This window comes from Loxodonta africana, chromosome 11, assembly GCF_030014295.1.
Source record: "Loxodonta africana isolate mLoxAfr1 chromosome 11, mLoxAfr1.hap2, whole genome shotgun sequence".
In the NCBI taxonomy this organism is placed as follows: domain Eukaryota; kingdom Metazoa; phylum Chordata; class Mammalia; order Proboscidea; family Elephantidae; genus Loxodonta; species Loxodonta africana.
Window position 1 is genome coordinate 27,116,412 of NC_087352.1, and position 19,848 is coordinate 27,136,259.

At 41.8% G+C, this 19,848-nt stretch overlaps 1 protein-coding gene across 1 annotated transcript; it reads right to left on the reverse strand.

The window, feature by feature from the left end:
- Window positions 1-9,777: 9,777 nt before the first annotated feature.
- LOC111749575 (vomeronasal type-1 receptor 1-like) lies at window positions 9,778-10,714 on the reverse strand. The gene is given in 2 exon segments (XM_064293200.1): window positions 9,778-10,118; window positions 10,121-10,714. Coding segments are annotated over 2 exon segments (912 nt in total). The 5' UTR covers window positions 10,692-10,714.
- Window positions 10,715-19,848: the final 9,134 nt, after the last annotated feature.

Here is a 19,848-nt window from a genome sequence, read left to right on the forward strand (position 1 = left end):
CCCTCATCCCACTTCACCAGGATGTTGTCAGGAGTAAAGAAACATGTTTTGCAACTTTCATTAATCCTCCATGCTGCAATACATGTGTGTCCCAGTGAATACTACTCTGGGAGATGGCTCAGCTTCCCTGTCTAACGAGCCAGGGTTGGAATTGGAACTCAGGTCTCTGCGGTAATCCCCACATTCCTCCTCAACAGTGACTCCTCAGTGACCATGACGGGAAGCATCCCAGTAACTCTCCCTGTTAAATCCATCTCAGCCACCCTGAATAACTTTCTGTGGACATGGGCAGAGGAGTGGTGCCATCATTACCTACCTCAGGAGAGGCAATGAGCGGGCACTAGGGATATAACATGGCCCTTACCAGTCCCCTCAGACTTGGAGGAACTGTTTATATCCCCATTTAGACCTGAGGAGATGGAGACCAAGGGCCTTGCTCAAGGTCATAGCTCCTGGAAACACTACCAAGTCCATGGGGGAGTTGGTCCAGGCAGGGTGAGCCGGAGAAGTCTGTTTCAGGAGCACCAGGGCCTGTCAGTGGTGGTCGTCAAGGCCACAGCTTGCCACCTGGGTGCCCGGTGCTCCTCACAGCCTCACCCTCCCAGGGCCATAGAGAGAAAGGGCCTTTAACATCCACTTTTCATAGACCAGGAGACTGAGGCGCCAAGAGATCCGCAATCAGCAGACAGCCCTGCAGTTGGGCAGGGGCCGTGCTGGGACGGAAGGCGCAGGATAGCTCTGCGGAAAGGTTCCCTGCAGGCTGCGTGCCTGGGCTGGGGGGGGACGGTCGGAACGGAGGGAGTGGGGAACCGGAACTGCAGCCCCGTGGTCACGCGGCCGCTGTGCCCAAGGTCTTCCCACCAGACACAATCACTGGCCATCCCGGCGCCTCCCTGGATGCTGGGCCCTGGGCTGGGTACACACATTGCCTGCGTCCGTACAGGTGGAGCTCATGGCCGGGTGGGCACTCAGGGTTTCGGGTCTGTGAGCCCTCATTGAGAAACAGGGGTTCCGATCAAGCCCAGCCCGCCGGGCTCGCTTCCAGGGAACCTGCCCTTGCCCTGTTGCCCCGGGCACCCCTGGACTGGAGAACCCTACAAACCTGCCCGCCCGGATGCCGGCGGTCCCGAACCCTCGGATCAGCGCCGGTGTTGAGGAATGCCCAGTTGCCGCGTGCTCCACTGCGCACCGCGCACTCTCACCGCCGGGAATGGCGAGGACGCCAGGCCCGGATCCCCGATTCCTTCGCGAACTCCAACTACCAATGCACTGCACCCCGACATCCCCAGGGGGCCCCTCATACTCCACCTGTAGGAGTGAATATCGCCTCCCCTGCAAACTCGCTTCCCTCCGGTGAATATGATTCCCAGAGATCACATCTCCACTGCTTAGGCACTCCGACAGGGGCACTGGTGTCATCCCAGATACCCCCACATGCAGTGAGATGCCCCACGGTCCTGTCAGTCTTCATCTAAATTCGGCTGCAGGGTGGCCTCTCAACTCCGTGTTCCCATACCCAGCTGTCACCCCGTTATCATTATAGTGGGCACTGGGAGAGATGCTGCAACCGAGACTGACCCTTACCGTACCAGCCCTGCGGCTCTGCCTCCCCACCTCCCCCGCTTGTTGTTGGTTGTCTTTGAGTGGACTCTTAGCGACCCCATGTGTGTCAGAGTAGAATTGGGCTCCATAGGGTTTTCAATGGCTGATTTTTCGGAAGGCTGACCGCCAGGCCTTTCTTGCAAGGTGTCTCTGGGTGGACTTCAACCGTCAACCTTTTAGTTAGCAGCTCAACCTTTTAGTTAGCAGCGGAACACATTAACCCTTTGCACCACCCAGGGACTCCCTAACCAGTTGCCATCAATTCCATCTGGACTCATGGCGACCCCATGTGTTCAGAGTAGAACTGCCCCATAGGGTTTCCAAAGAGCGGCTCTTGAATTGAACTGCCGACCTTTTAGTTAACAGGTGAGCTCTTAACCACCGCGCCACATAAAATTCAAAGCAAATTGCAAATCGCCCCAGCAATGGCTGCGCATCCACAGGAACAGCTCGTTCGCTTTCCAGGACGTGCCCTCCGAGGAAGGGGCTGTGGAGACTTCTGGCGGTGGGAGATGACAAAGGGGCATGCGGGAGGGCAGTTGGGAGGGCCACGGGATACGGGGAGGGGGAAGGGCGTGGCAGGCAGAGGAGTGCGCAGAGGTCTGGGATCCTCAGAGGGGAGGGGAAGGCCCATAGGAACAGGGGTGGGGCCGCGGGAGGAGGGCTGCTTGAAGGGCCTGGATGGCAGGGAGTGGAGTGGCAGGCAGAGGAGGATGCCGAGGCGGGGGTGGGGGTTGGGGGGTGGGAAGATGGGGACTGGGGTGAGGCTGGTGGAAGGAGGGCTGCTGGAAGGGCTAGGATGGTAGGGAATGGCACGGCTACTGGAGGAGGACGCAGAGATCTGAGGGCCCACGAGGGAGGAGGAGGAGGACGACGACGAAGAGGGGGTTGTGGCCAGCGGGGATTGAACGGAGTGTGACATGACCTCTTGTCGGTATTGAGGAAACCCCTGGTTGCTGGACCTAGCGCATAGAGGGACTGGGATGGGGAGCGGGGTGAGGAGGACACAGGTGGGACCTGGGAACCCAGGGCCCTGAGTGGCTGAGGTGGAGACGAGCTGGGAGACGCGGGTGGCCTGCAGGTAGAGCTGTTGGGCTTCCTGAGGGGACGACTAAGGACCCCGCTCCACACAGGATGAGAATGATCTTCCCAGGGGGACAGCAGGAGGGGTGGGGACAGGGATCCGCAGGAGCCCTCAAAACCTGGGGACCTCAATCCCAGCTCCACAGTTGCTGCTTGGCTGGTTGCGATTCCTAACCTCTGCGTGCCTCAGTTTCCTCGTGTGTAAAATAGCCGTAGAAATAGGACCTAACTGCTTGGGTTGTGTGAGTTAAATGAGTTCATTTGTGTGAAGTACTTAGAACAGCGCCCAAACATAGGAACTACCAGATATGTGGGGCTCTTGGATATTTGCATGAAATCTGGCTTTTAAATATTGGTAGAATTTTACATTTAACGTTGTTGTTAGTTGCCCTCCATTTGATTCCCACACATGGTGACCTCATGTGCAGAGAACTGCTCCACAGGGCTTTCAAGGCTGTGACCTTTTGGAAGCTGATCGCTAGGCCTGTCTTCCCAGGTACTTCTGGTAGGTTCCAGCCACCAACCTTTCAGCTAGTAGTCGAACGATTAACCTTTTGCACCACCCAGGGATTCCACCCTCCCTTAGAAACCACCCTATATTTGTGTCTCTTGGGGAGATGGTCTGCTTTTACTGGTACCAGGCAAGGCTTCCTGCTCCCTGCCTCCCACCTTCCACTATCTGCAAACATTCTTGTGTTGACACATTGCCCCCAGGGCAAGAGATTGATGCCTCCCATCCTTTTTTTTTTTTTTTATCCAACCTGCAGGAATGGGGTTCTCTCCAAACCAGATTCCTGACTGCTCACACTTGATTGAAGAGGACTATGTGTATGTGTGTGTGTCTGTCACATGCCAAGCCTGTCTAGCAAGTTGCTCTGGTTTGTGCGTTTGTATGTTTGTATGCCCACACCCACTTATGATGTGTCAGTACAGTGTTGCCATTTCCTTCAGAGTTCTACATTCACCTACCCTAGGAGGAAGGCACTGCATACCTACGTATTGCTGTTATTGCTAGTTGCTGTCAAGTTGTTTGCCACTCATGATGACCCCAAGGTTTTCAAGGTTGTGACCTTTTGGAAGCAGATTGCCAGGTGTGTCTTCTAAGGCACCTCTGGGTGGGTTCAAACTGCCAATCTTTTGGCTAGTAGTCGAGTGCTTAACCATTTGCACCACCTAGCTGCCACACCTTGGTGTTAAGAGAAATGAAATATATATCTATATAAAGACTTGTACCTTTATGTTTGTAGCAACGTTATTTATAATAACCAAAAACAAAGAAAAAATAGAGTAAGAGAGATCTAATATATATATATATTCACATGTGATACATTTTTTACATATAGATATGAATAAGATTTAACTCAGACTTCTCAAACTAAAAGTAAATAATTATTCACTTATTTGAAGTGTTAGAAGACTGAGAATAAAACAGTAACCTCAGTGCACTCCGTAATTTCTTTTTTCTGTTGGAGGTCTTCCTAGATGAAAATCCGGGAGGGAATATTCAAGTAAGAGGAGAAAACAAGTAAAAAGATTTTGGAATAAATATTAAAAGTAAAGGTAAAAGAATGGGTATATAAGTCATAAATTAATAAATAGGTCCTGTAAATTAAAAAGAGAAAGAAATTAACTCAGAAAGAGCACAAAACTCTTGTATAGGCACTTAAAAAAAAAAACAAAACAAAACACCAAAGTTTAACCTTATGGCAATCAAAGAAATGCAAGTTAAAACTAAACTCACTGGATTGACAAAACTTTATAAGCCCGGCATTGTGGTGTTTGTTATGCTATACAAATTAGTAAATATTGTCCGTTTCTTTTGGGTGTCGTTATTGTTGGGTGTCTAGATTGGTAAAATCATTTTAGAGAACAGTTTGGCACTATGCATTAAATTTAAAATTATACATATTTATGGAAAAGAAATTCCTATCTGTGATATATATTCTAGACAAATATGTGTTTATTTTTACACTAGAAAACATGGCAGGAACATCTATAGTAGCCATGTTTATAATTGCTGAAAACACAGGAAAGGACACAGCAACACAAAAACAGGAGAGTGTATAAATACATTCTATCTGTGTATTCATGCCATGGCATACTATACAAAAATGAAAATCACAGGCTTGTTTGTGCAAAGCTATGCATAAAATTGCAAGCTTCATATTACGCAAATGAAGTAAGGCACATAGTAAAACTAAGAAATTTTTCATTCTTTTCAAAACGCAAAATTATGGTGGTCAGTATCTTAGTTTCATAGGTCTACTGTAATAAAAATACCATAAGTGGATGGCTTTAAAGAACAGAAATTTATCATCTCATAGTTTTGGATACTTGTCGTTAGGTGCTGTAGAGTCAGCTCCAACTTGTGGGGACCTTATGTTTAACAGAATAAAATGTTGTCTGCCCCTATGCCATCTTCATGATCATTGGTATGTTTGAGTCCATTGTTGCTTCTTTTGTGTCTATCCATCTGATTGAGGGTTTCCCTCATTTCACTGACCCTCAGTTTTATCAGCCATGATGTCCTTTTTTAGCAATTCGTCTTTCCTGATGACGCGTCTGAAGAGTGAGATGAAGTTTTGCCATCCTTGATTCTAAGGAATATTCTGGTTTTATCTCTCCTGACTGATTTGTTTGTTCCTTTGGCAGTCCATGGTGTATTTAATATTCTTTGTCAACACCACAGTTTGAACACACGGTCATCAGCAGGGCTATGTTCTTTTCTCTGTAGGCTCTAGGGGAAGATCTGTCCTTAACTCTTTCATCTTCTGGCAGTGCCAGGCATTTCTTGGCCTTCCCTGGCTTCTAGAAGAATCTTCACATGGCTCTCCTTTCTGTGTGTGTCTCTTTGTGTCTGTCCTGCTCTTTATAAAACATCACTGAGAAGGGGTTAGGATTAGGACCCACCCTACTATGGTGTCTTTGTCCATTGCTGTCTAGTCAATCCTGACTTATGGCAACCCCATGTGACAGAGTAGAACTGCCACATAGGGTTTTCTTGGCTGTAACATTTATGGATGCAGATTGCCAGGCCTTTCTTCCATAGAGCTGCTGGGGGTGTTGGAACCACCAACCTTTAGGTTAGCAGCCACGTGCAAACCATTTATACCATCTCATGGACCTTGGCACAGAGCAGGCCCTGAGCATTTGAGTGAGTGAATAATGTAGTTAACTAGTGTGAAGACAGATAACACGCTCACATCACTGGCTCTGGCAGATATTGGTGATTTTCACCAGAGGATGCAAAGCCTTACCCAGGTGATTTTTATTATTCTGTAAAGAGTCTGTCTGAGGATGCTTTTTAGTTACATAAAGGACATGTTGTTGTTATGTGCCGTCAAGTCAATTCCAATTCATAGCAACCTCGTGTGACAGAGTAGAACTGCCCCATAGAGTTGCTGAGCTGTAATCTTTACAGAAGTAGATTGCCAGGCCTTTCTTTTACAGTGCCACTGGTGGGTCCGAACTGCTAATTTTTCAGTTAGTGGATGAATGCAAACCTGTTGTGCTGCCCAGGAACCTTCCAGGATTACCTCATTAACATAACAAAAGAACCCCCCTATTTTCAAACAGGGTCATCTTCACAGGTACAGAGATTTAGTACTTCCATATAGTTTTTGGAGGGCATGATTCAGTCCTTAACAGTCAGTGTTCTCACATTTTTGGTAAGAGTATCAAGAAAAGCAAGGAACTGTCATCTACATTGTCAATAATATAGTGTCAAAATATGGCTTAACTTTTGGGTTAGAAAAATTATCTTGGAAGGAATGTGGCTTCTGGGTTCTGTTACTGTCCTATTTCTTGACCTGAGCAATGAACGGACATTAACTTCAGAAGTAGTTGTTAAACTGCAAATGTAAGTTTTATGTAATTTTCTGTATGTGTAACATATTTCAAAATATGGATATCCCAAGGTATAAAAAAAATAATTTTTTTTTTAAATATAGAGCTTACTATGCATACAATGGAATACTACTCAGCCATGAGGAGAGATGATGTCCTGATGTATGCCACAGCATGGGTGAACCTTGAAAACATGCTGAATGAAATGTCACAAAAGGACAAATACTGTATGACCTCACTTATATGAAAGAAGCAAATACATAGAAACAAATATATAGAAAATATATAGATTATTAGTGATTACCAGGAGTGGGGGGGGGAAGGGCAGTTTTTGTTTGGGGGGCATTGAGTTTATGTGAATGATGGTGGAATATTTTTGAAAAGGATAGTGAGAATGGTGGCACAACATGAAAAATGTAATCAGTATCACTGAGTTGTAAATGTGGAAGTCGTTGTGTTGGCAGAGGTTTTGATGTGTATGTTTTTACCACAATAAAGAGTAAAAAATATGGAACTTGCATTAAGAGCATACCTGAAAGAACAAAAATGTCCATTTTAATGTAGAAACAGAAGAGTTGATATATATTACGAAAAAAAAGAGAAAAAATCTTTTATATGTTATATATAAAATTGCCCAGTAAGACAAAAACTGCAATGCATATAAAATTATAATTATACTTGTTTGAAAACTGAAAATCTCAAAATGGATGAAAAAGCTAAATCCAGCTATGCATTACCTATTTGAAAAACAGTTAAAATATGAAGAGAAGTTGAAAATAATTTTGGAAAAAATAGGCACAAATACTATTTTTTTAAATACTGAGGTCTTGTATTACTCTTTGAGAAAGTGGAAACCATGTTGATGTATCATGGAACAATTGCAGCTGCTGTTGTTAGTTGTTAGTTGTTTTGAGATGGTTCCCACTCATGGTGACCCTAGGTGTGCAGAGTAGAACTGCCCCATAGGGTTTCCTAGGCTGTAATCTTTACGGGAGCAGATCGCTGTAAGTTGGAATCATTTTGATGGCACACAACAACAACAAGGATGCCAGAGAGAGCTGTTCACAGGAAGATGTCTCACTGGAGGCACTATGCTACAAAACCCCTCCTCACCAAGAGTGTGCCGGGGAAGCTGCTGGCTGCTGGGTGTTACTGGTCTTTTGGCACTGCAGGTGCTAGGCACTAGAGAAGCCATGTGGGCTGCAGGAGCCCTGCCTGGGAGAGGCTGTACCTGCTGCAGGATCCTGGTTTGGGGAAGCCCAACCTGAGCCAAGAAACAAAACCATTTCTTCCCACAGTGTCTCCCTGTTGCCTTCTATGCACAAAGCTTCTGGACCAGCAGGCAGAAAAAAAGTATTTAAAGGACCCACATTCATTCTCACAGAGCTGGCCAAAAGGATCAGTTTGGATCTGTCATGCAATAAATTGGTAACTAACCACCAGTTGCCATCAAGTTGATTCTGACTCATGGTGACTCCCTCTGTGTCCGAGTAGAACTGTGCTCCATAAGGTTTTCAACAGCTAATTTTTCATAAGTAGATCACCAGGACTTTCTTTTGAGGTGCGTCTGGGTGGACTTGAACATGTAACCTTCCAATTAGCAGCTGAGTGTGCTGTTTACACCATCCAGGGGCTCCCAAAACGGTAACTAGCACAGTTGATTTCAAAGTAAAAATGTACTTGTTTTGAGGGCCAATCAGTACTACACACTTTGAATGTGAACCAACATTTAAAAAGGTTAAATTGTAAGTTCTAAAAAAATAGTACATTTAATTGCATTTAACCTTACTGTCTTAGTTATCTAGTGCTGCCATAACAGAAATACCACAAGTGGGTGTCTTTAACAAAGGAATTTATTCTCTCACAATCTAAGAAGTTAGAAGTCTGAATTCAGGGTGCCAGCTCCAGGGGAATGCTTTCTCTCTCTGTTGGCTCTGGAGGAAGGTCCTTGTCATCAATCTCCCCCTGGTCTAGGAGCTGCTCAGCACAGGGACCCCAGTTCCAAAGGTTGCGCTCTCCTCCTGTTCTCCTGGCACTACTTTCTTGGTGATATGAGATCCCCATGTCTCTCTGCTCGCTTCTCTCTTTTATATCTCAAAAGAGATTGACTTAAGACGCAGCCTAATCTTATAGATTGAGTCCTGCCTCGTTAACATAACTGTTAACATAACTGCTTCTAATCCTGCCTCATTAGCATCATAGAGGTAGGATTTATAACACATAGGAAAATCACATCAGATGGCAAAATGATGAATAGTCACACAATACTGGGAATCATGGCCTAGCGAAGTTGACACACATTTTGGGGGGACACAGTTCAATCCATAACACTTACCAAATTATTCATGGAAAGCAAAGGTGGTGATTTCAACTACTTAATTGAATCTTTGCATTGGCTTGTTCAGAATTCCTGTTTGATCTTGGAGAACCTATATCCGGTGACACTCACAATTACCCTCTAAACTCTGACCGCCCTCTAAACACTGATTTATTTGCTTGAAGAATTGTTGTTTTGTTGTTAGTTGCTGTCAAGTTGATGTCAAATCACGGCGATGCCATGTGTGCAGAATAGAACTGTCCCATATGGTTTTCTTGACTAGTCTTTTTTTAATAGTATTTTATTCTGTTTTCAGTGAAGGTTTACACAGCAGTTTGTTCAGGACATTGCTTACATTCTTCACAATGTGTGAACATTTTCATTATTTCTGTTCTGGTTGTTTCGTTTCCATGAATCTAGTTTCCCTGCCCCCTTACATTCTCATCTTTGTTTTAAAGTACTTGCTGACTGCTTGGTCTCATGTAGGTAATTTTTTTTAAAGGAGCACAGTACTTATGGGTAATATTCATTATTTTTTGAGCCAATTTGTTATTTAGCTTTGAGGTGACCTTGGGTTAGTTTTGGTTCAAGGTTTGAAGAATATCTCAGGGCAGTAGTCTTAGGGAGTCCTCCAGTCTCAGCCAGTCCAGTAAGTCTGTTTTTTTTAAGAAATTTGAGGTTCTGTTCCATATTCTTGGCTGTAATCTTATGGGAGCAGAGCACTAGTTCTTTCTCTCTTGAAGCCACCGGGTAGGTGCAAACCATCAACCTTTTGCTTAGTAGCCAAGGACTTAACCATTGCTCTATTAGGGCTCCTTCTTCTAACAGTGTGCCTGACCCTTAATCAGCTCTCACACATGTATTAGAAAACAATGTATTTCCTGCAAGGAACAGAAAGCTTCTAGCCCCATAAGCAGATTATACAAAAACTATTTTCTCGCATGGCAGGCAAAGAAGAACTGAGAGACATGGCCATCACTGGTCATGAGCACAAAGGGGCTGAATGCTGGGAAGCATGAAGCCATGAGTGTAGAGATGTCTATCAGCCACTGGCCTGGATTTACAGTTAGAGAAACATAGATAGTCAAAATGGAAGAGAGAGAGTAAAAGGAGACAAAAATGCTCACCAGGATGAGGATGGTGCGTGTGGCTCTGGCCTCGTGAGAAGGTTTACAGGAGAGGCTGTTGCTGTGAATGTGTTGGACTCGTTGCTTGTGTCTGTGCAAGACAAGGACCATGGAGCCACTTGCCCAGGCCATGAAGCCCAAATTATCGCATCAATGAAGGAGAGCATGACAGCATGTAGTTTTTGTATCACTGTCCCCAGAATGAGCACAGAACAGTATCTAAAATTAGTTAGCACACCTGCGTTTGTGCTATTTTGTGGCCCGTTCACTGTCAAAGGAATTAAGATATTTAATGAGAGATGCAGGATCCAGCAGAGGAAACAGTAGGAGCCAATGCACACTGGGGATCTAATTCTGACCTCCAACCACCTAGAGAACTTGAGGCAAAGCTTAATGGCCTAGAAGCCACTGAGGAGGCAGATGGTGCTGAGGGAAACCCCCCTGCCTACTCTGTGCAAATAGAAGACAAGTTTGCATCCAGCATCATCCAGGAAAAAATTCAGTCCAAAAGCTGCCATAGTCTGAGGGATCCCTTTAGAAAAAAGTACCAAGGAATTGGCCAAGACCACTTGGTTGAGAATCAAGTCTGTGGGTCTCAACATGTGCCCAGTGATCAAAGTGAAGTTATAAAGACAAAGAAGTGATGAGTTTCCCAGGATCTCAACTCCTATCTGAGTGAGGAAGAGGATCCCTTTTTCCACACTGGCAGAAACCATCACGTCAATATCTACAGGATGTTGATTTTAATTGGAGTCAGAGGAGTGAGTAGAGGAATGAAAAAGTGTTACCATTATTATTTCAGGTAATTTCCAATGCTTAAACCCTGTGGCACAACAGTTAAGCCCTCGGCTGTTAACCAAAAGGTCAGCGATTGAAGCCCACCCAGCAGCTCCACAGGAGAAAGACCTGGTGATCTGCTAATGCAAGAAAACCCTATGGGCAGTTTCTACTCTCATATGGGATCACTATGAGAAGAAAATCACCCGGATGGCACCCAACAACAACAAGCTGACAAATATTTTGACCTTTAAGTGGACACTAAGAGTATGTGCTTTTATGTTCAAATGTTATACATTGCTATTGTTGTTAGGTGCCATTGTGTCGATTTTTGACTCATGGCGACCCTAAGGGAGAAAGTAAGGACTAAGATGCACCTGACCCAAGCCACGGTGTTTTCAGTCACTTCATATGCATGCAAAAGCTGGGTAATGAATAAGGAAGACCCAAGAAAATTGATGCCTTTGAATTATGGTGTTGGTGAAGAATATACCATGGACTGCCAGAAGAACAAATAAATCTGTCTTGGAGGAAATACAACCAGAATGTTCTTTAGAAGCGAGGATGGCGAGACCACACCTCACATACTTTGGACATGTAATTGGCAGGGATCAGTCCCTGGAGAAGGACATCATGCTTGGTAAAGTGGAGAGTCAGCAAAACAGAGGGAGACCCTCAAGGGGATGGATCGACACAGGGGCTGCAACAATGGGTTCAAGCTTAGCAATGATGGTGAGGATGGGGCAGGACTAGGCAGTGTTTCATTCTGTCGTACATAGGGTCACTATGAGTTGGAACTGACTCCATGGCACCTAATAACAACAAATCTTTGTGGGAGCAGATCACCAGGTCTTTTCTTCCACAGAGCAGCTGGGTAGGTTCGAACCACTAACCTTTCGAATAGTAGCTGAGTTCTTAACCCTTGTGCCACCAGTGCTTCTTATTACTATAACCCATTGCTGTTGAGTAGATTCTGACTCATAACGACCCTGTAGGATAAAGTAGAACTTCCCCATAGGGTTTCTAAGGCTGTAGCTATAGGGTCACTGTGAGTCGCAACTGACTTGATGGCAGTGGGTTTTTTTTTTTTTAATCTTTATGGAAGCAGTTTACAATGTCTTTTCTCCCGGGGAGCAACTGGTGGGTATGAACTGCTGACCTTTCAATTAGCAGCTGAGTACTTAAGCTATTGTGTCTGTTATTGCTGTAGTGCACTTAAACACCTATCTAAAGGGGACTGGATAAAGAAACAATGGCACATCAACACAGCACATTAAAGCATAAATGTGAATTTGCAAACTTTCTGTACTCTGATGTAGGGTCATCCCAGGATGTTTTAAAGTTAAAACAAAGAGACAAAGAAAATTTAAAACAGTGTATACTATGCTACATTTATTTTTTTAAAAGTGGATGAATATAAATATGTATTTGCTTTAAAACAGTGGTAGGAAGAACTGAAAAGAGATAAAAAGTAGTTTCTCATGGAAGTAATCAGTGACCAGTGTGGAGGGGTAGCGTTAAAAGCTACCCGTATTTCAATCTTTTATTATATTTTGGCAAACACAAACCATTTTAAAGTATAAAACATCATTAAATAAAAATAAAAATGAAAGAGAGAGTCCTGGACAGAGCTGGAGAAAAATGTAGAACAAAATTCTAACTCACAAACAAAGACCAGACTTACTGGTCTGACAGAGACTAGAGAAACCCTGAGAGTATGGCCCTTGGACACAGCTTTAGCTCAGTAATGAAGTCACTCTTGAGGTACACCTTTCAGGCAAAGATTAGACAGTCCAATGAAACAAAACGAGACTAAGTGGGCACATCAGCCCAGGGGCAAGGACGAGAAGGCAGGAGGGGACAGGAAATCTGGCAATGGGGAACCCAAGGTCAAGAAGGGGAGAATGTTGACACATTATGGGGTTGGCAACCTATGTCACAAAACAATATGTATATTAATTGTTTGATGAGAAAGTAATTTGCCCTATAAACCTCCATCTAAAACTCAAAAAAAAAAAAAAGAATATCCAAAGCAATACAAAACTATTCTGATGCACGGCAAGTTAATGAGTGACATCTTCAACAAAGAAAATTTTATTTAAGACAGGATTTGGATTTTACATCCCTAGTAGAATATATCTGACAGACAAAAATACTAGAAAATATTTAAACAGTTTTCCATAACCATGTTATTAGGAATAAAAAAACGTATAATTATTTTGAAATGAATAAATATATGAATGTAATTAGGAACCAAAGTTTTCATTGTAAGAGAAAAGAAACACCAATATAAAATCAAAGAAGTAAAAACCCATAATTTTGATTTAGAATAATTAACTCATTAACTCTCTCTTTAAAGTACATATATTTTAGATCTTTCCACTGAAATTGGCTAGATTATATGACCACTTCCGTAGCAAAGAATATCACTAGGCCACAGATAGTGTTTTCAAAATACAATTTCTTGTTAAACAAAATCAGATCTTCTGAAAAAAAAGAATAAGTTCATGTCTGGGCAGGGAATTTTCAAGATGACCATGGAATATATTATACAAGTAATCAAGTAACCTGGGAAAGGCTGCTCGAGTTGGCTTAGGGGCTAAGAATTGAAATTCAATAGCCTCTCACTTCAGAAATGAAAGTACACTTTAGTATCAAATGGATAGCTGCAAAAAGTTGAATCATGTCAAATGAGATACAAAATATATAGGACACTAATGATACAAAAATGCATCTGTTATTATGAAGAGGCACTTCACTAAAGAAGACATTCAGGTAGCTAACAGACGCATGAGGAATCATTACCCACTAGAGAAATGCAAATCAAAACTACAATGAGATTCCATCTCACCCCAACAAGGCTGGCATTAATCCAAAAAACACAAACTAATAAATGTTGGAGAGGTTGTGGAGAGACTGGAACACTTATACACTGCTGGTGGGAATGTAAAATGGTACAACCACTTTGGAAATCCATTTGGGGCTTTCTTAAAAAGCTAGAAATAGAACTACCATAAGATCCAGCAATCCCACTCCTTGGAATATATCCTAGAGAAATAAGAGCCTTTACATGAACAGATATATGCACTGTATGTTCATTGCAGCACTGTTTACAATAGCAAAAAGATGGAAGCAACCAAGGTGCCCATCAATGGATGAATGGATAAATAAATTATGGTATAGTCACACAATGGATTACTACGCATCGATAAAGAACAGTGAGGAATCTGAAACATTTCATGACATGGAGGAACCTGGAAGGCACTATGCTGAGTGAAATTAGTCAGTTGCAAAAGGACAAATACTGTATAAGACCACTATTATAAGAATTGGAGAAATAGTTTAAACAGAGAAGAAAATATTCTTTGATGGTTACGAGAAGGGGGAGGGAGGGAAGGAAGGAGGAGAGGAGGGAGGGAGGGAGGAAAGGAGTATTCACTAATTAGATAGTAGATAAGAACTACTTTAGATGAAGGTTAAAGACAACACGCAATACAGGAGAAGTCAGCACAACTGGACTAAACCAAAAGCAAAGACGTTTCCTGAATAAACTGAACGCTTTGAAGGCCAGCATAGCAGGGATGGGGGTTTGGGGACCATGGTCTCAGGGGACATCTAAGTCAACTGGCATAATAAAATCTATTAGGAAAACATTCTGCATCCCACTTTGAAGAGTAGCATTTGGGGTCTTAAATGCTAGCAAGCGGCCATCTAAGATGCATCAATTGATCTTAACCCACCTGGAGCAAAGGAGAATGAAGAACACCAAAGACACAAGGTAATTATGTGCCCAAGAGACAGAAAGGGCCACATAAACCAGAAACTACATCAGCCTGAGGCCAGAAGAACTAGATGGTTCCTGGCTACAACTGATGACTGCCCTGACAGGGAACACAACAGAAAACCCCTGAGGGAGCAGGAGAACAGTGGGATGCAGGCTCCATATTCTCATAAAAAGATCAGACTTAATGGTCTGACTTGAGACTAGAAGGACCCTCGTAGTCATGGTCCCCATACCTTCCGTTAGCCCAAGACAGGAACCATTCCCCAAGCCAACTCTTCAGACAGGAATTGGACTGGATGATGAGATAGAAAATGATACTGGTGAAGAATGAGCTTCTTGGATCAAATAGACGCATGAGACTATGTTGGCTTCTCCTATCTGGAGGGGAGATGAGAGGGCAGAGGGGGTCAGCAGCTGGTGGAATGGACACGAAAAGAGAGAGTAGAGGGAAGGAGTGTGCTGTCTCATTGGGGGAGAGCAATTAGGAGTATATAGCAAGGTGTATATAAATTTTTGTATGAGAGACTGACTTGATTTGTAAACTTTCACTTAAAGCACCATAAAAACTTAGAAAAAAATGCATCTGTTATTGCTGGAAGATTGTAATGATTCACCTCATTATTTTGAAAACTGCTAAAGAGAGGGAAGGTATTAAGAACTTTAGGAGCTCTGGTGGCACAGTGGTTAAAGCACCCAGCTGCTAATCCACAGGAGGAAGATGTGGCAGTCTGCTTCTGGAAAGATTATAGCCTTGAAAACCCTATGGGGGCAGTTCTACCCTGTCTCACGTGATCACTATGAGTCGGAATTGACTTGATGGCAATTTTTTTTTTTTTTTTTTAATTAAGAACTTTGCTCTCCTTGATGTACAGAATATATTTTAGGGTAACCAAATGAAAGATAAGGAACACTTCTTCCCTATAGAGGACTTCTGGGTTATAACTGTAGAAATAGTGATAGAGTTAGGATTCAAGCATGTTTCAACGGCTCATAAGATAATGGATTCAACCAATGATCAGTAGTGGTTGCTGATGCTATAGATAAAAGGCTAATGGAAAAGTTGATAATGGGTACAAAACACTAACACCACCTGGACCCAGGGTTCAATCGTAGCATCACAAAAGAGGGACACCAGACATCAGAGCATCCATTTATGATGCATCCAGAAGTTCTCCGTACTTCTTGTGGAGAACTCTGGCCAAAGAGCGAACCTGGTTTTGAGCCAAGTCTCTAGCTCCATATTGTGCTTTTATTGGAAGTAAAGGAGAACATGTTAAACAATATCAAAGGAGAACATGTTAAACAATATCAAAGGGAGGCAGTAATCTTAGAGAATGTGAGAAATTACACCAAATGACCCAGCTGCGTCCCCATATAAATGGCAAAGATAAAGGGTAAGCCAAATCTTTGAATTAAAAGTGAATCAAGAGACATAATATATATACAAATGGGAGTACATTGTCTGTTTATGATTTCAGTGAATCAACTACAAAATATAAAATTCAAACTAATTTTGAAAACATTAAAATAAAACGGAACCCCCAAATTAAAATGAAACACTGCAAAGTATGGCTAATATAAAATAGTAAGCTATCTTTAATAGTCTCCCACTAATCCGTAATGGGCTACAGTAGCCTTATCAGGGACAGAGATAAAAATACAAATCAGGCAATGGTTATAAACAGGCAATTCCTGGAAAATGTTAAAAACATTAATCTATAGTTAATATATATTTGTATAAAATTATGTGGAAAATGCACACTGCATTGAAACCTAGGTCCTATTTTTCACTTATACCATATACTATTTGCCAAAATTTTATTGTGGTTATAAAATTTTGTTTTGGATCCTCTGGTTGGAATTCTCTTCGTTTTCTTATCTATTGAAAGTAATAGTTAACTAAATACAAAAAACTGGTCAGAGTTCCTAAAAGTGAGCTGAAAATTTAGACATGTTTTTAAAATGTTCTATCTGTAGAAAATGTACATATTTTGATAATGCTCCTTCCTCAATCATTTACAGTTTTATCAATCATACTTAATTCAGTTTTTAAGTAACCTAAAATGTTGATGTTTTCCAGAGCATTCAAATGAGGCTTCATTAAGAACTACTCTTCGCAATTACATCTCATTCGTTTATGTGATATTTAATAAATAACTAAAGTTAAACATAAAACTTGCCTTAAATTTTAGGGGGAGATGAAATTACCCGTGCTTAGCTGAAACCATGACTATGGAAAATGAAGAGCTGGAGGAGGTAAGGACACAACCTAATAAGAGACCACTTCTTAAATTTCATGGAAATAAATCAGATTGAGTTAAAAGGGCTGAAGAGAATTATTTCAGCAATTATATCAATAGGTTAGTATAAGCAGATTTTATAGACTATGTTTGAACTTCAGTTATTTCTGAGAGAATCTACACCAATTGATCAGAGTGCTTTCAGTCTGAGTTGTAATTGAGGTGATTCTGAAGAGTTTCTATGACAAAATACATAGACGCATTTGTTCAAAAATTTATCAGTAAATATGCTGATTTATGTAACACTCTACAAATTTGAACAAAAATAGGAAAATACTAGTACAATAAAAAAAAGGTCAAAGAAGCAAAATAAGAGAATGGTGGAAAAGAATGAAATGGAATTAATATTAGGAGAGATTATGAAATACATTTGAATCATAAACAGATAGAGCAGTTTACTTGGCTTGAGAATTAACTATGTTTGTATTAATCAGGGAGAAAAAAAGGAGTTTGTAAAACCAAAAATTGTTTTTGCAAGGATCAAAACTAACTAAATTAATTTTCATCGGTCGATTCTGATTCATAGCAACCCTACAGGACAGAGTAGAACTGCCCCCTAGGGTTTCCAAGGATGCAATCTTCACAGAAGGAGATCACTCTTTCTCCCACAGAGCTGTTGCAGAGCTGTTGGGTGGGTTCAAACTGCCAGTTTTTTGATTAGCAGCTGCGAGCTTAACCATTGCACCACCAGGGCTCTTTGGAAGGACAATTAGGGTTTGAGGAAGAATTTTGCTCTCTCAAGAAAAGAGTATGACGGTTCCCATCAGAAAATTCATGTGGTTGGAATATGGTACATTAGAACAGTTTTAAGACTTGTAGATGACACGCTAGAAACCCGTATTGACCCCAAAGTATCTGAGCTTGTTAGAGGAGGGAGTAAAGTAGTAATGAGAATTATGATATTATGTACATATAAACCATGCTTCCATATCAGGGTAATACATGTTGACATTCTTTGTACCTCTGGTTGGTTTATTCTTGCCATTTGACATTTGCAAACTGTCACCACATTTTTCCTAAGTAAGTCATTTCATTAAATTGATAATAACACATTTTAGACAAATATACATACAGAGTCCCTTTGCAAAAAACAAACTGTCAAAGACCAAAAAAAGCCTATGCCCACAATTGCTGTGGAGACATTACAACTGTAGCTGTGAGTTAAACAAGCTGTCTTACTGTTTTTTACTTCATGCACAGCAAAGGCTTTAGAGTGGATACTGGGGAGGTCGATGGGTTTGGCCCGGGATGAGAGGGAGTAAACCTCAGACAGGTTGTAACAGAGAAGAGATGTCAGTCAGCCATGGATGAGGTGATGTTGTGTCTCTGGGTCCCTCAGCACCATCCCTACTTTGACCAGTATTCATGTTCCAAGCCCAGCAAGCAGAATTGGTTTTCCATATAGTATTTCTTATTGAGTTCCCTGACATACACCCTTTCCGTATAAGATTTTCATACTTATCTGCAACACGTAGTTACTTACCAAATTGATACTTGGCACTTCCAGAGTGTCTGCAGCAGCGGCATCTGTGTAAGTATCCCAAGTGGGCATCTTATCCCTGAGATAAAAGGATGGAGATTCTGTGACCTCATCCACTTGCTGGGAAGTGATTATCATGTCACCTGTCATGCAGGACAGTGTCTGCATGGGGAGTGGAGGTGATCTGTGAAAAACATTTGTGAAGTGAGCAGTAATAAAAATCTATTAATCATAATTAATGAAATTATCCATAATGAATGGTAGAAATACACAATTACCCTGAGGTAATCTTTAAACCTTAAACTGAAAATATCCCCTGAAGTTATCTTAAAAAAAAAAAACAAAAACAAGCACTGGTTGCCAGAGGTTCTGGGGGAGGAGGGGAGAGATCATGAGGAAGAGGCTAGCAGGTTTTTAGGGCAGTGAAACTATTCTATGTGATACTGTAATGGTGGACACATGACATTTTGCATTTGTCAAAATCCATAGGACTGCACATGTAAACTATGGACTTTAATATATCAATATTGGTTCATCAGTTATAAAAAATGTACCACACTGACACAAGATGTTAATAATAGGAAAAACTCTGTGTGTGTGTGTGAAGGGTATTATGGGAACTCTACTTTCTCTACAGTTTTTCTGTAAACCAAAAAAGAATGGTAGAAACAGATGGGAGAAAACTTTTATTTGATTACTGAGAAAAGATCTTAATTGCAGATGACGAGATTAAAAAAATGAAGTTGAGCAGGTAGCAATCTGGGTTCCTGGCCACACTGAAAATTTTGACTTCCAAATTTGGCTCGTTTAAAAATTCATGAGGATCTTTAAAAATATCAGTCTTCAGGGAAATGTAAAGGAATAGAAGAGTAGCAAATTGCCAGAGCAGTAAAGTAAAGCAGTTGTGTCACTTTTTTTTGTTGTTGTTATTTTTCAATAGAAACTGATTGAGCATGTACTGTGTGTCAGATTTTATTTTAGGCATATGAATATCATTTTGATATTACATAGTTATCGATAAAGAGAAATGTGATTTTTTTTCTTTTTTATGGGGAGTTTGGCATCAATATTGAGGGCCTAGTTAAAGTTTCTAACATTTATTTGTATTGTTAGCAATTACACAATGGTGTGAGTTTATACTGTTCTTAGGTGCTGTTGAGTAAATTTTCAAGTCATGGTGACCCCGTGTGACAGAGTAGAATTGCCCCATAAGATTTTCTAGGCTGTAATCTTTACAGGAGCAGATTGCCAAGTCTTCCTCCCTTGGAGCTGCCGGGTGAGTTTGAACGGCCAACCTTTTGGTTAGATGCTGAGCACTTAACCATCTGTGCCACCAAGGCACCAAAAGAAGTAATAAGCAGGAAGTGACTGTACAACACAATAAATTCTTAGCATTCCCAATAGTTGATTGAAATAATAGGTCAAGAACCTCAGCCAAAGAGGCCATCTAAGATACAACGATTGGTCTCTACTCATCCAGAGCAAAAGAGAAAGAAGGAAACCAAAGAGTCAGAGAAGAAAGTAGTCTACAG